We start from the raw sequence: 13,810 nt of genomic DNA on the forward strand, positions 1-13,810 counted from the left end.
TAAATTTCAATATGTCTGGAAGGCAGAAGGTGACACAGGTTACTTAAAGACGGTAATGTAAACAATATACGGGAAAAATATAACAACGAAATGTGTTCAAACAAAGTGCTAACAAACCGGGATTGATAGCGAAATATATACATATGCATATATATATGAATATAATTGCCGCGTACACGCTTTTTGGGTGTTTCACCTAGCTCCTCCTCCTATTTGCGGTGTACGTTTTGATGTTCCACAAAAGGAGGGACCTACAGTTTCAAGCCGACTCCGAACGGCAGATATTTTTTTTATGAAGTGCCTTTTCATGGCAGAAATACACTCGGAGGTTTGCCATTGCCTGCCCAGAGGCGACCACTATTAGAAACAACTTTTTCTTCATTTTGGTCTTTTACCGAGATTCGAATCTACGTTCTCTCTAAAATCCGAATGGTAGTCACGCACCAACCCATTCAGCTACGGCGGAGCGCAAAATATAATATTTTAAAATAAAAGCAAGTGCATTCGCAGCTGATATTATGTCACCAAACGATGGATGCAGGTCGCTAATGTTCACAACTAATTGAGTTGTGGGAAGCTGAGGAAAATCGCATTGCAGTGATATTGCAGCCATAAAACCAGTTCGAGAAAAAATTCGCAGAAATCCCCTTAGAAAGCATGAAATCATGTCCAAGGAAATGAATGTATCGAGCAGTTCCATGTCAAGACTAATTAGAGATGATCTCCACATGAAAGTCTTCCATCGCTCAACTGATCATCTTTTGACAACGCGCTTGAAGAAAATTAGACTCGACAGATGCAAGCAGCTTCTTTGGTGGCACGCAGTCAACGTCCATGAAAAAATTCTTTTCACAGATGAAAAAATGTTTACCCAAGAAGAAGTTTTTAATAAGCAAAAAGTGTACCAGGAAAATGTCTTACAAGGCGTGGTGAAGCAGTTGAGCAGTACTCTCTTCAATGGAGAGCGTTGGAAATATTCCTGGGTTCATAGCCGCAGAAGAGTGGGTGTCTGGAAGTCCAGTTCTGAATCCATTGGACTACAGTTTGTGGTCCGAATTGGAAAACATGACCTGTCGAAGACCTCACAGAAATTTGGAGAGTCTCAAACAATTTTTGGCTCGGGCAGCGATGTGAATATCCATGGAAACTGTGCGTGCTGCAATAGCTGGATGGCCTAATTGTTTGAAGGTTTCTGTAAAAGCAAACAGATTGACAATTTCGAATGAAAATTATAATTTTTTTGTTTGTGGTATTGATATGTGGGCAGAAGAAGAACGCAAAGTTACCTTATTGGTCTAATTTGCTTACTATTTTGAGAAATAAAAAACAAACGTTTTGGACAATATATAAGAAAACAATGAATGAATCTAATTTAATCAACTTCAAAAAAGCAAACGCAGTGTTCAGAAGAGAGTTAAAGGCTGCTAAAAGAAAATCATTGGAAAAAATTACGTCCAATATCACCCCTTCGTCTAATCCTAAACAGATTTGGTCTGACATAAGAATGCTAACTGGTTCCTCCCCTCGTTTTCACATACCATTCGTATACAATGGGCAAACACCTATTTACTCTCCTCAAGATATCGCCGAACTATTTGCCAAGTCTTGGTCAGCTTATTCACATAATTGCAATTTTCACCCCTCATTCAACACTCAAAAAAACCGCTTCATTCATTACAATTATTCAAATTCTTCCCCTTCACCCAAAGCCTCCTTAATTGAAATGTCAATTTCAACTTACGAATTTGACTCCACGATTTTTAAAATGTCAGGAAAAACACCTGGGGCTGATAAAATTTCCTACACAATATTGAAAAATCTACCCTACGCCTTAAAGAATAGACTAGTAAATCTTTATAATGATATATTCACTTCAGGTGTTTTCCCTCAAGCGTGGAAATCAGCCTTAATTATCCCTATCCCAAAACCAAATAAACCTTCCAACCACACTGCTAACTTCCGTCCAATATCCCTACTTCCATGTATATCCAAAATATTAGAAAAAATTATAGCGGTACGAATAATGTGGTTTGCAAAAATAAACGGATTTATCTCTTCCCACCAATTTGGTTTCCAAAAAGGCGTGGGTGTTATTGAACCGCTTTTATATTTTGAGCATTTTTCTAACACAGCTCTAGCATTAAGTAATCATGTCTCAGTATTGAAGTTAGACTTTGAGAAAGCATTTGATAGGATTGGCATTCATGTGGTACTCAGGCAACTTAAACGCTGGAAAGTTGGCACCAAAATATTTAACTTCGTTAAATCCTTCTTAAGCAACCGGAAACTCTCAGTCAGCGTGAGGAACTACAGATCGCAGACTTATAAACTATCAAATGGTATTCCCCAAGGCTCACCGCTTTCGGTGACGTTGTTCACAATAGCATTTAACGAAATCAGTTCAATCATTACCTCTAACTCACTTGTAGAACATTTCACATACGCAGATGACGTTTTGATTTTCTCAAAAATAAAAGACCTTACAGAAGTTAACAATATTTTCTCTAGTATACTAAGTAATATATGTAAATGGTCCGAATCATCGGGAGCTATTATCTCAACAAACAAATGCTCTACCTTTCATTTGTGTAAAAAACATGTCTGTCACTTTCCTACATTAACCTTCTCAAATACACTAATTCCTCATTGCAACTCACTCAAAATACTAGGTTTAATATTCGATAAAAAACTTACTTACAAAGAGCATTGTAAAGCTACTAGACTAAGTTTATTTGCTAGACTAAATATAATTAAATTTTTGTCATCAAAACATTGTCATATACATCCACAAGTACTTGTAAATATCACAAAGGCATTATTGCTATCAAAAATCGATTTTGGGCTTTGTATTTATGGATATTGTTCAAAAGTAAATCTAAACCTACTATATGCTCCCTACCATGCAGCAGCCCGAAGAAGTATTCGTGCTTTTCCGACGTCCCCAACGAAAGTTGTTCTCACGGAAGCTGGATTACCGGATATAACCCTCAGAGCTATGCGTAATACAACGATTCTCTTGCCAAAGCTTTTGCTCTGTAGAAATGAAATTCTTTTGTCACAAGTCAACTCAGCTCTGCTTACGTCAGGAAAAAAAAACAATAAGCCTTCCGCCATTCAACGCTGCGTTGAATTATACCAGCAATTGAGTATAATTTCAAAACCGAGGTTGATACCAATTCCAGCCTTTCCTCCAAACATTGATCCTGATGAGTTGCTGTTAACAGATCTGGCTAACTTACCAAAGGAATCTACTTCTTCAGAGGTATATCTTCAGCACTTCAACCAAACATTAGCTCAATTGGAGAGTGATTGGGAGACTATTTATACAGACGGATCCAAAACGGACACGAATACTACGTTTGCAGTAACAAATCATCTTGGTGTCACCATTGCTGTCGGTTCATTGCCATTATACTGCTCGGTATTCACAGCCGAAGCAGCTGCATTACTTGTAGCAGTTAAATACGCTTCCCAGAAAAGGAGAAAAATTATAATTTGCAGCGATAGCAAATCTACTTTGGATGCTATTAAGAACCAGAGAAACGAAACACCACTAGTTACAACCATTCGAAACATATTACTTCTCAATAAAAACACTATAAGAATCATGTGGGTTCCTGGCCATTCTAGGATACCAGGAAATGTGTATGCTGACAACAGGGCTAAAGAAGCCGGACATGAACCATTACATTTTAGTGATGATATTACTAACAAAGACATTCGAAAGCTGGTACAAGAGCATTTGCATAAATTTTACGCAAGTAATTGGAATACCTTTCAGCACCCTTATAAGAAATACAATCCCACCGGAGCGAAACCTTTATATCCCTCTAATATAGCCTGTCAAACTTTAAAAAAATTCACGCGACTCAGGATTGGCCATTCAATATCTACTCACGCTCATTTGCTAAATGGTTCGCCCAAACCATTCTGTCCTCACTGCAACTCCATCGATTACTCAACCATACATACTCTTGACTACTGCCAAAAATGGGAGGAATGTAGAAATGCGATGTTTCCTAACTGCAAGCCCACTGATTTATTAAAAAACACAGATATTAATAGTATTTCCTTAATTTGTAAATTCATTTCACAAACTAGATTAAGTATATAGATCATTAAGCTCTGAACAATCCATATAATCCATAACAGCTATTCCTAACACTCACCCCAAAAACTATCCTTCCTCTCCACCATAGTTCCTCCTCCCTTAACTTTAACCTCACCCAAAAAAACAAATTAGTATATTATATTAGTATGTATGTATAGTATATGGATACTTAAGTTTATATTATCATAAGCCGAAGGCCCTGGCAGCCAGTGCTTACTACTTACGTGTGACAGTTATTTATAATTGTAACTCTTGTAAAAATAAATAAATAAATATAATTTTTTTTTTGATAAAAAAAAACTAACTTCATTAAAAATAGTAGTATTATTTCATATCTATTACGGATTTAACTTGGAACAGAACTTATAGCAGGACTAAGTATAAAGAGAATGCAAACGCAATAAGGCTAATTTTGGTGGTGAATAAAAGTGTCCACCTGAACTCTGCAGAACTTCCTCAATTGGACAATGTTGACTTCAAAGACATCTACAAAATGCACTGGAACCTATTGTCGGAAAACTCGAACAGTTTTACACTTATCGAATATTGGTGTTAATGTGTGTGTTAAAATGGTACATATTTGATTTCATAAGCTCTGCATAATTTTATTATTTTTTTCAATTCGCCATCCCATTCGTTTCATTTATCCATTTTATACGCTCCACTATCTTCACGGTGGTAATGAAACGTAGGCAAGTGTTAGTGTTTTATGTTGTTTCATTTATTTTATTTTAAAATTTAATTTTTATTTTTCTCGCTTTAAAGCTTAGTCAACTGCTTTAAATTTGTTTTCTACAACCGTTTTCATAAAAATAGACGTCCACACATCATATACTTATATTTATTGTAAATTTCTTTAATAACTATAATAGCATTTTGTGGTTTAGGAAGCTTCTAAACGAGATTGCGAAATTAACTTAAATGCTATATGCCAGTTCTATCGTAATTAAATAACGGCATGAATAGTTGGTAAATAAAAAACTTCTTTGCGAAACAATGTGCGTAGACGAGTAATTTTATGTGCCAATTAACTGTGAGCGTATAAAGCCTACGTTTTTAATATTTATAGAAAAATGCAACAATTTTTTTATACTAATTTTAGCATTTGGCAGCCATATAATCCTTCTGCGCCGTTAAGATTTATACCATGGCCTTTTTATTATAAAATGGTCTGGAACTTCAAGGAGGCAAGCATTATTAGAATACATATATTATATTAAATATATAAAATATTTATCTATACTAAATACTGTGATTTGGGATTTTAATAAAGAAAACATTTTTTCTCTTTCGATGAGAAACTATTTGAAAGCTTGCAAATTCTACCTAAGGCCATCCGATGATCACCAGTATTGTGTTGTATTTATTGTTCTTATTTAGCAATAATAAATGCTTACAAACAAGGCAACCGTTGCAACAACCGAAGCATTTTGAATCGACTGTTGTCACCTGAAGCATAAATATAATATAATTTAATTTTTGGGATGGTCACTGTGACAAACTCCAGCTGTGTATTGAGCTTAAGGATGATTCGATTGCAACAGTAGTTTGGTTTGTAGTGCTCATCGTCTATCACAGCAGAGGGCAATAAAAGAATACATATTTCCATGAATAACTGGAATTACCCCATATACTGCGCATACTCGCATCTCTTCCATCAAGTAGTCATTTCATCTATATTTTGCAAGGCAGATGAGGGAAATTGGCGTCGAGCTCAGTAATATGGGAGGTACTAAAAGAAAGGCACTGAAATTCTAGCAAATTGATTAAATAGGGGTATTGACTTTCGTAGGTAAAATAAAATAATTGTAGAAAAACTTTCGTGCACTATGTGTTTTGCGTTATTGCACTGTGTACTTAGCATCGAATTACGGTTTTAGTTTCAAACTCTTACTGTCAAAAACATGCCCGGTAAGGTTTAAGAGAGGTTCATATTTTCATTCATTCATTTCTAAATCATATTTTCTAATCTTTGCACTAAAAAATATATGAGTGGTCAATTTGTGATCTTAAAAAATATTCTGTAAGTTTTTCTTAACGATGCAGAAGTGATAATTTACAATTCTATTACTCGTCTATCGGGCAAATATTTATAAAATTCGCTCAGTTTCTTATCGTCTCATTTTTTATGTGACTTATTCGGATCATACTGTTGCCATTTACGATGATTTAGTTTGTTAAAGTCGTCGCAGCTTTCCGCTATGTCCTTCAGGTACTTTGATAGCTTTAGCAGCTCTCTATCCATCTGACGGGTCAAATGTGCCTGACGAAAAGGTCGTACACGCAAGCCCGAGCGCGGATTCATTAGAAAGTTGCGCTGTATATCGTCAAACATGATGGTATTTTTCGAACTATATTGTGGATAAATGCCCCATATTAGACCGAGTGGTTTCACATCTACGACTCCCCTTTCAAGCGTATAAACCGAAATCATGGCAGTGGAGTCCAGATAGAACATTATTTTGTAATTGGGATTACTGCTTACACCTAACATTTTCATTTTCTCCTCAATGCAACGCATACCTGTCGCCGACCAAATAACTATGTCATAATGCTGGTATGCAGATTCAAGGAACTCATGTAAGTACGGCCGCATTAGCTCCGAAGCAGATTCGGCAGGAGATCGATGGTCGAAAAGTGTGTAATCAATATCGAGCACAAGCAAATGCCTGCCTTCGCGTGGTGGTGAAATCTCTACAATTTTATACTCCCTAACACGTCGTCGTACTTTCTCTAAATAAACGGGTGATTTCTCCACTAAGTTCTCTTCTTCGGCCACGTCAAAATCGTCTACCACCTCAGCCATATCGTCGGGCAGCTGGCAGGCACTCTCAATAGCAGCCTCAGTAGAACCAATCATCATTAACTTGAAGTTGGGTTTCAACTCCAGCACACATATTTTAGTGTCATCAGGCGCTATTTTACCTGTAAAATAAAGTTAAGCCCCTTATGCTCTAGATGCACAGTTCATAACGAAAATAAGGACGAGCATCTTACCTTTATATTTGAGGTTTATCAGTTTTTGCCGTTGTGGCCGCACCTGTGTGAGTTTGAAGATTTCATGACGCAGCACAGCCACGGTATCCTGATCGGTGAGGTCGGTTATAAGATATTCCTTACCACCCCATTTAACAGTAATTAAGGCTTGGTTTATCTCCATAAACTCTTCGGAAGTTGATGGCTCTGTTTCGCCTGCCATTGCAAAGTGCAATTTAACACAAATTCCTTGTGCCGGGCAGAAGTAAAATGCACGCAATCCAACAAACAAAAGCAACGAATAGAGCTGCCAGCTTCCGAAATTTTAGCAGTAGCTGTGTTCGTTAAACAAATTAGCCATCGTTAGCCAAGGATGATAGAATACAAGGTTGCGTCTTCCGAATTCTCTGTGTCTTCAGGCTCCATGAATAAACAAACAAGAGATAAGGGAATTACTTGTTTGTAAAGAGGAAGAGTAGGGAAAAGCAATAGGAACTATTAGCCCTGGATAGGAACTACGTTCCCACGACAGTCGGTTCTACGTAACAGGAACGAACCGGATTTATATCCGGCCAAGGACTGTCACTTCAGCAGCAGCTACAACAACAACTAGCCCTGTCTAGTGACCAGTATATGATCACCCAGCCCAAAAAATTATATACACACACCCACAAACTCTTGCCTCAGCGTTGTCTGCATAAAACGCAAAAAAGCTGCATTTGGAGGCGTTATATTCATTTGTGCTTTCACAATTTAACACGCGGCACCTTTTTTCCTTTAGTTTCTTTAGTTTAAATCTCACAAATGAAAATAATTCCCAGCCATTTACTGAATTTTTAGAAACATGCAAGTTATCTTCCTTTTGGTTTGTTTTGTATTGTATTGGCAAGGAGTCTGACGTCAGACTTGACGTCACTTCGCCTTGATCACCAGCCAAAAATCCAAATGTAAAACATAAAATCTCTCCCAAGGAGAAGAAAAAGTCAAGAAGTTAACGAAAAACGTTAACGAACGCTCAAGGATGATAAAATGCAAAGTTTGGCCATCCGAAGTAAAATTGTGAAAGTATCTTTGGCTCTTGCGTTTTTATCAGCAGAATTATGTCCGGTCATTTCACATTTATTCTTAGCCTCTTCCAATCAGCCGTTGTTCAGACCATAGGTGATGTTCAGACGACAACGGGTAACAGTGTTTGCCCCTCTCTGTCGTAAACAAACCGCTGTCATTACCTGTCAGTAACGTCAGCAAATCAGCTGATTTCTTGAAATTTGCTGAGAGTGAACGTCAGTAATGGCTTAAGGAAAAAATAAAAATAAAAATTATTCCTACATTTCTAATGATGTACATGACTTTATAACCGGTAAAGTAGGTTTTGAGATAGTGAGAGCTTTAAGATGCGTAAAATGGATTTTTGACCTCCATTTTCAGTTTCTAAATTTTAATACCACTGTATTAGGCATTAAAAGTTCTTTCGACCCTCATTTTTGGTTTGTTTCTAATGAGCATCGATGACGTAAATTAAAAAACAAAAAAATTGCTGTTAGAAAGTACAGTTTTGTAAACAGTTTTTGTGAAAACCCGAGCTATAAAAACCCTAGTTTCATTATAATGCATGCACCTGCTATTTTGAGGGAAAAAATAACTACGAAGAGAGAAATCATTATCAAAATTACAGCACTCAAAATACTCATGCTTCACAGTTGATTCATGTTATTTTCATTATTTAATAAAATGGATTATCGCTCATTAATAACAAAACAATTGGTTTTAGATAAATATGCAGAAATCTCCAAAAGCTGTGCATAAAAAAGCAAAAAATATAGAAAAAGTTTTTTATAATAGCGGTCTCCCTTCCGCAGACAAAGACATACGTCCGAGTGTATTTTAGCCATAAAAAAAGTCCTCATACAAAAAATCTGCCTTTCGGAGCGGAGTGGGCTAAAACTTGTAGGTTCCTCCATTTGTGGAACATCAAGACGCACGTCATAAAGAGGAGGAAGGACTCGGCCAAACACCTCACAGAAGTGTACGTGCCAATTAATTATTTTTTTCTTTTTTAATTTATGGCGATATTTATTATTTACAGTATCTCACTGGATGTTACGTTTTTACTTGGGAAATCATAAATAAAGTAAATTGAAAATTTTGAAGCCCTTTTTCTCAAAATTTAATTTTTTTGGATTATGACCCTCTTGCAGTATATGAGCGATATGATATATAATATTAATTTTTGAACACTTGCGGATTTTTATTAAAAGTCCCTTAAAAGTGTAACCATTGCCGCCTTCTTGCGCAATATGCAGTTAGCAGCTGATTGTCGAGTTGTCAAAGTCCATATGTTTGTTGTTTTGTTTTGACTAATACGTGTAGTGGTTTTCACGCAATCGGGAATTAGAAAAGGGATACAAAACGTTATCCATGACAAAACTAACGACAAAACGATGGATTCAACACTAACTGGACAACAATTTACCGCCTATCAAAAGCAAATGCAACAATTGTAAAGTGAGGGAAATCTGCAGAGATCCATACGAAGTTCGGGCACTGCGTACGCAGTAAAGAAATATTTCAGGATACAGGCATACATATCACATAGTGAAAAGTGCAAATGCGCATTTGGTAAGCGCAGGTGAAAGAAAGGACAAATTTACCTTGATACATTGCTCTATAAAAGGTTAAAAATATTTATTCCCGTTAAATGTGGCAAAAACTTTAGTATAGCGCATTTAGTGTCTCAATGTTCATATATGTAAACTGAAGTTAAATTTCTATCGCCGGCATAGAAAATACTGAGAAGTGAACTTTTGAAAAAAAAGAAAACCGGTCGAAAAAGTACTCCATTCAAACGCGAAGTGTTGTGTACCTTTCAACCTTGACATTGATTATTTGCCGCCTATAATGGCCAATTGTTTCGTGATTACGCCTAAAGTGTCGCCGGTTCTGTATCTCTTCACCGCCAAGTTCTCTAACGTGCCAGCTATCGTAGCTGTTGGAGCCTGCGAAAATACCCAATTCAATTTTAAGTGCCGTCGCCTCCCGGTGTCTGCAGTGTGCCAACAATATTCACGCCCTTTCATCATACGATACAGCGACCGTGAACTAGCCGAACACGCCTAAATTGTGAGCGGCGACCTCTCCAATCATAGAGTAACTACCGCAGTAGTAAAAATTAAGTAAAAGTCATATTTACCAAGCAAAACGTAGTGCTAAGCGGTGTGCTGCCATTGTACAAGTTTGTATTGGTATCTGAATAATTTCACAACTGTGCGTGTGCTGATTAATTCTTCTTCTTTGTGGCATCTTATCTATAAGGTTTGTAGCGCTTTTACACATATCTATGTATATACGTATTAAATTGGTTTTTGTTTAGAAAACATCATGTCAAAGTCGGTGGTTCCCACACTAAGTGCGGAAGATGATGTGCTAAGTCACCATCGACAATCATCCACTACATCACAATCGGCGGCAGAAGTGGCTGTGTTGAATTCTCCTTTACACACATTTTCCACTGACATTCGCACAGAGTTGGAAGTGTTTCGCGACAATTGGCAACGTGAATTGAAGAATCAGAGTGAAACTGAAACACCTACAAAAAATGTAGAAAACGATGTTAAAAATATCGTCGAGGTTGAACAGCATAAGCTGGCAGAGAATCTATTCCGAAGTGCCGTAGAGCTAGAACAGCGAGGCAAGGTTTATGATGCATTGCCACTCTACCGCAAAGCTGTGCAAATTGTGCCAGATATTGAATTCAAATATTATGAGTTACAAAAGGTAAAGTCAGCAGCCGCTGGTGGAAATTTTACTGAAGGAATCAAAGTGTTCGACCCGAATCTACAAATCGAAAGACCCGAAGAAAGCTCAGATTCTGAAGAGTTACTCGAAGATTTATATGAAAAATTTCAATTAGATTTGACCGGTAACGGCGGTCGTTTACTGCATAGCAGCCGAGATGCGGGCGTTATTACCACGGAAGCGCACATATCCGAGTTGCCGCCGGAAATATTATTGTACATATTGCGTTGGGTCGTGTCGGCGCAATTAGATATGCACTCGTTGGAACAATGTGCGTCTGTTTGCAAAGGACTGTATTTGTGTGCGCGCGACGAGGAGTTATGGCGCTTGGCATGCGCAAAGTAGGTTTATTCAATGAGTAAATTTTTAAATGCGTATTTATATCTATTTTCTTTTCACCAGAGTTTGGGGCGTTAATCTCGGCACTTTGAGCGAACCGGCAGACCGACCAACAGACAACTTAATTGAGTCAGCAGACACAACACCCATCGTGTACACGTCGTGGCGTCAAATGTTTATCATGCGCGAACGTGTAATTTTTAACGGTTGCTACATTAGCAAGACAACCTATTTGCGTATGGGTGAAAACAGCTTTCAAGATCAATACTATCGACCCATACAGCTCGTGGAATATTATCGTTATGTACGCTTTTTAGGTGATGGACGTGTACTCATGATGACCAACGCCGATGAGCCAGCACAGGGTGTGAATAAACTTAAGAATATTCATCAATTACGGTCGGAAGTGCTATGTGGCCATTATCGGCTTTATGGTGACACTATAACTATTGTGGTAAAGAAACAACAACAACAATCACATAGTAATAATACTCATCAATATGCGCGCCATCGACGCAACAGCATCAATGATGAGCCGAACAGCATCAAATATTGTATTGAATTTCGCATAACAAATACAGCAAAGCGAAAGTACGGACGCTTGCTATGGACACACTATTCGGTGGTGCAGACGCGTAACAAAGTGGAGACGACATCACAATTTGAGCTTACACCATCAAAGTATCCGCCATTGTGGTTCTCGCCAGTGCGTAGCTACCACTTGGACACCGATGCGCCGCTTTCTTAAAGCGCTGTCCAAACAGCATGGTTTATTTGGTCGCGCGCATACATACCGCGCATATGTATACAATATAGAGTTTTTTGAAACATAAACTAAATTAGTTAATTTAAAAGATGTCGATTTACAAACGACAAAATCAAACATACAGGAGTTAAATGGTTGCTATAAATTTACTACTTATAAAATAAATACTATATTCTGCATATTCACACATATTGTAGAGGCTAAGTGCTTAAAGCTTAACTCTGTGAAATTTTTCTAATACTAAGTAGCTGCAGAGGTCTGTGTCCTAGTTTTCTGTTGGCTTTTATGAGTGCAAAGCATGTAATAAAGTTATGAAATAACAATAACCTGCCACGATTTTTGTATGGAAATGAATGCTAACCAGCTTTAGGGCAATGGCTGCAGAGGTAAATATTTAAATAAAAAAAAAGTGCGTGTAGCGTAGTACACTTAACAGAAGTGCAACTTTCAAGGCATACAAAGAAAGAGAGAGAAACCCGAGAGAGAATGAGAGAGAGAGAGAGAGAGAGAGAGAGGAAAGAAAGAAAGAAAAAATTTATATCTAAATAAATTCATAACATTTGCAGAGAATACAAATAGACAAAATTTACAAAAAACGGAGAAGGGTCGACCGGGGTAGGTAAACGCCGGACACAAACCGTGGCAACAACGCGCACTACTCACCCGCATGAACGCAGCGATTCCAAGACCGCAGCAACGGCTCTAATTACCGCAAGGCAATACCAATAAATCTGACGCCAGAATGGATAGCACTTTATATCAGGTCAGTCCATAAATTCGTGCGTATTTTACCCATAAGTTAATTTTTGCACGATTTTTGCATACAAAAAATTACTCGCGGAATATAACGGGACTATTTATATTTTCTTTGATATATTGTGCATTCAACAAGTGATTTTAATCGTGGATAGAAGCACGTGTTGTTAAAAAATAAAATGGAGTCTTCGAACGCGTATAAGAGGCATATTTTGTATTTTTTTTATAAAAGTGGTAAAAATGCAATCCTTTACAATAATCCTGTTCGCAAACACGCCAATGCACAGTGGCAGATTTGAAGAAAATAGCGGCATAAACTCAAAAAAAAAATTTTAGCATTGCTATTAAATTAATATTATTTTCACTAAATAAGTGTTTTATCTATTTGAAAATAAAAAAATTTTAATTATTCATGCAGCCCCGGCCTTCTGGCAGCCCTGCAAAAGCAGCTGTTTGTGGCACGTGGCTTTTGTGTTGATTTTGCTCAAAAGCTTGTTTAACTTTTAATGCTCCATAATTCGCTTAATAAAATAGCTAGAGGTATTACTAAATATGGAAAACATAGTTCAAGGTATGTTGATCATTAGGTTAATGTCAAAGAATTGGTACTTGTGTGTTTTGTCTTTCGTTTCGTTTGTTATTGTTGGTATTGTTTGTAGAAGAAACCTAACCTCAACGTTCTGTGATTTGTGGACTAAATGTTACCTGCTTCTCGTTGCTACTTGCAAGTAAGAATGCAATTATTTTCCGTTAAATGTTCTTAAGATGACGCCAATAATTTTGCTTGCGCTTTTTTGCGCTTTTTTTAAATATTTGCTGATATTGCCGACAAGGTAGAGTTCAGTCACAAGGAGTTGCTTCAAATTTGGATTGATAATGGGCGCACAAGTAAAGCGCTTTCTGAGTGGGTGTTTGAAAAGATTAATGAAAATCTTAAGGCAGCTAATAAACTTGAAATAAACAAAAAAATTTCGAACTTTGTCGCTTATATATGCAAGTACATGCCAAAATGCCAAAGAAAAATAGAAAAATTCAAAGAGAAACACCAACAGTTCATTGATTCAAAA

General features: G+C 37.2%; 2 protein-coding genes across 2 annotated transcripts; one reads left to right on the top strand and one right to left on the bottom strand.

Moving 5' to 3' along the window:
• Nucleotides 1-4,810: 4,810 nt before the first annotated feature.
• LOC128855702 (ubiquitin-like domain-containing CTD phosphatase 1) lies at nt 4,811-7,393 on the bottom strand. The gene is made up of 2 exons (XM_054090834.1): nt 7,109-7,393; nt 4,811-7,036 (listed from the first exon to the last, which is right to left on the bottom strand). Exons 1-2 carry the CDS (start codon nt 7,308-7,310, stop codon nt 6,231-6,233), a joined length of 1,008 nt encoding a protein of 335 aa, XP_053946809.1. The 5' UTR covers nt 7,311-7,393; the 3' UTR covers nt 4,811-6,230.
• A 2,031-nt stretch (nt 7,394-9,424) lies between these two features.
• Nucleotides 9,425-12,313, top strand: LOC128855703 (F-box only protein 9). Its single transcript, XM_054090835.1, has 3 exons — nt 9,425-10,399; nt 10,458-11,223; nt 11,285-12,313. Exons 2-3 carry the CDS (start codon nt 10,466-10,468, stop codon nt 11,967-11,969), a joined length of 1,443 nt encoding a protein of 480 aa, XP_053946810.1. The 5' UTR covers nt 9,425-10,399; nt 10,458-10,465; the 3' UTR covers nt 11,970-12,313.
• The last annotated feature ends 1,497 nt before the right edge of the window (nt 12,314-13,810 follow it).

The sequence above is a fragment of the Anastrepha ludens genome, chromosome 2, assembly GCF_028408465.1.
Source record: "Anastrepha ludens isolate Willacy chromosome 2, idAnaLude1.1, whole genome shotgun sequence".
Lineage (NCBI taxonomy): Eukaryota > Metazoa > Arthropoda > Insecta > Diptera > Tephritidae > Anastrepha > Anastrepha ludens.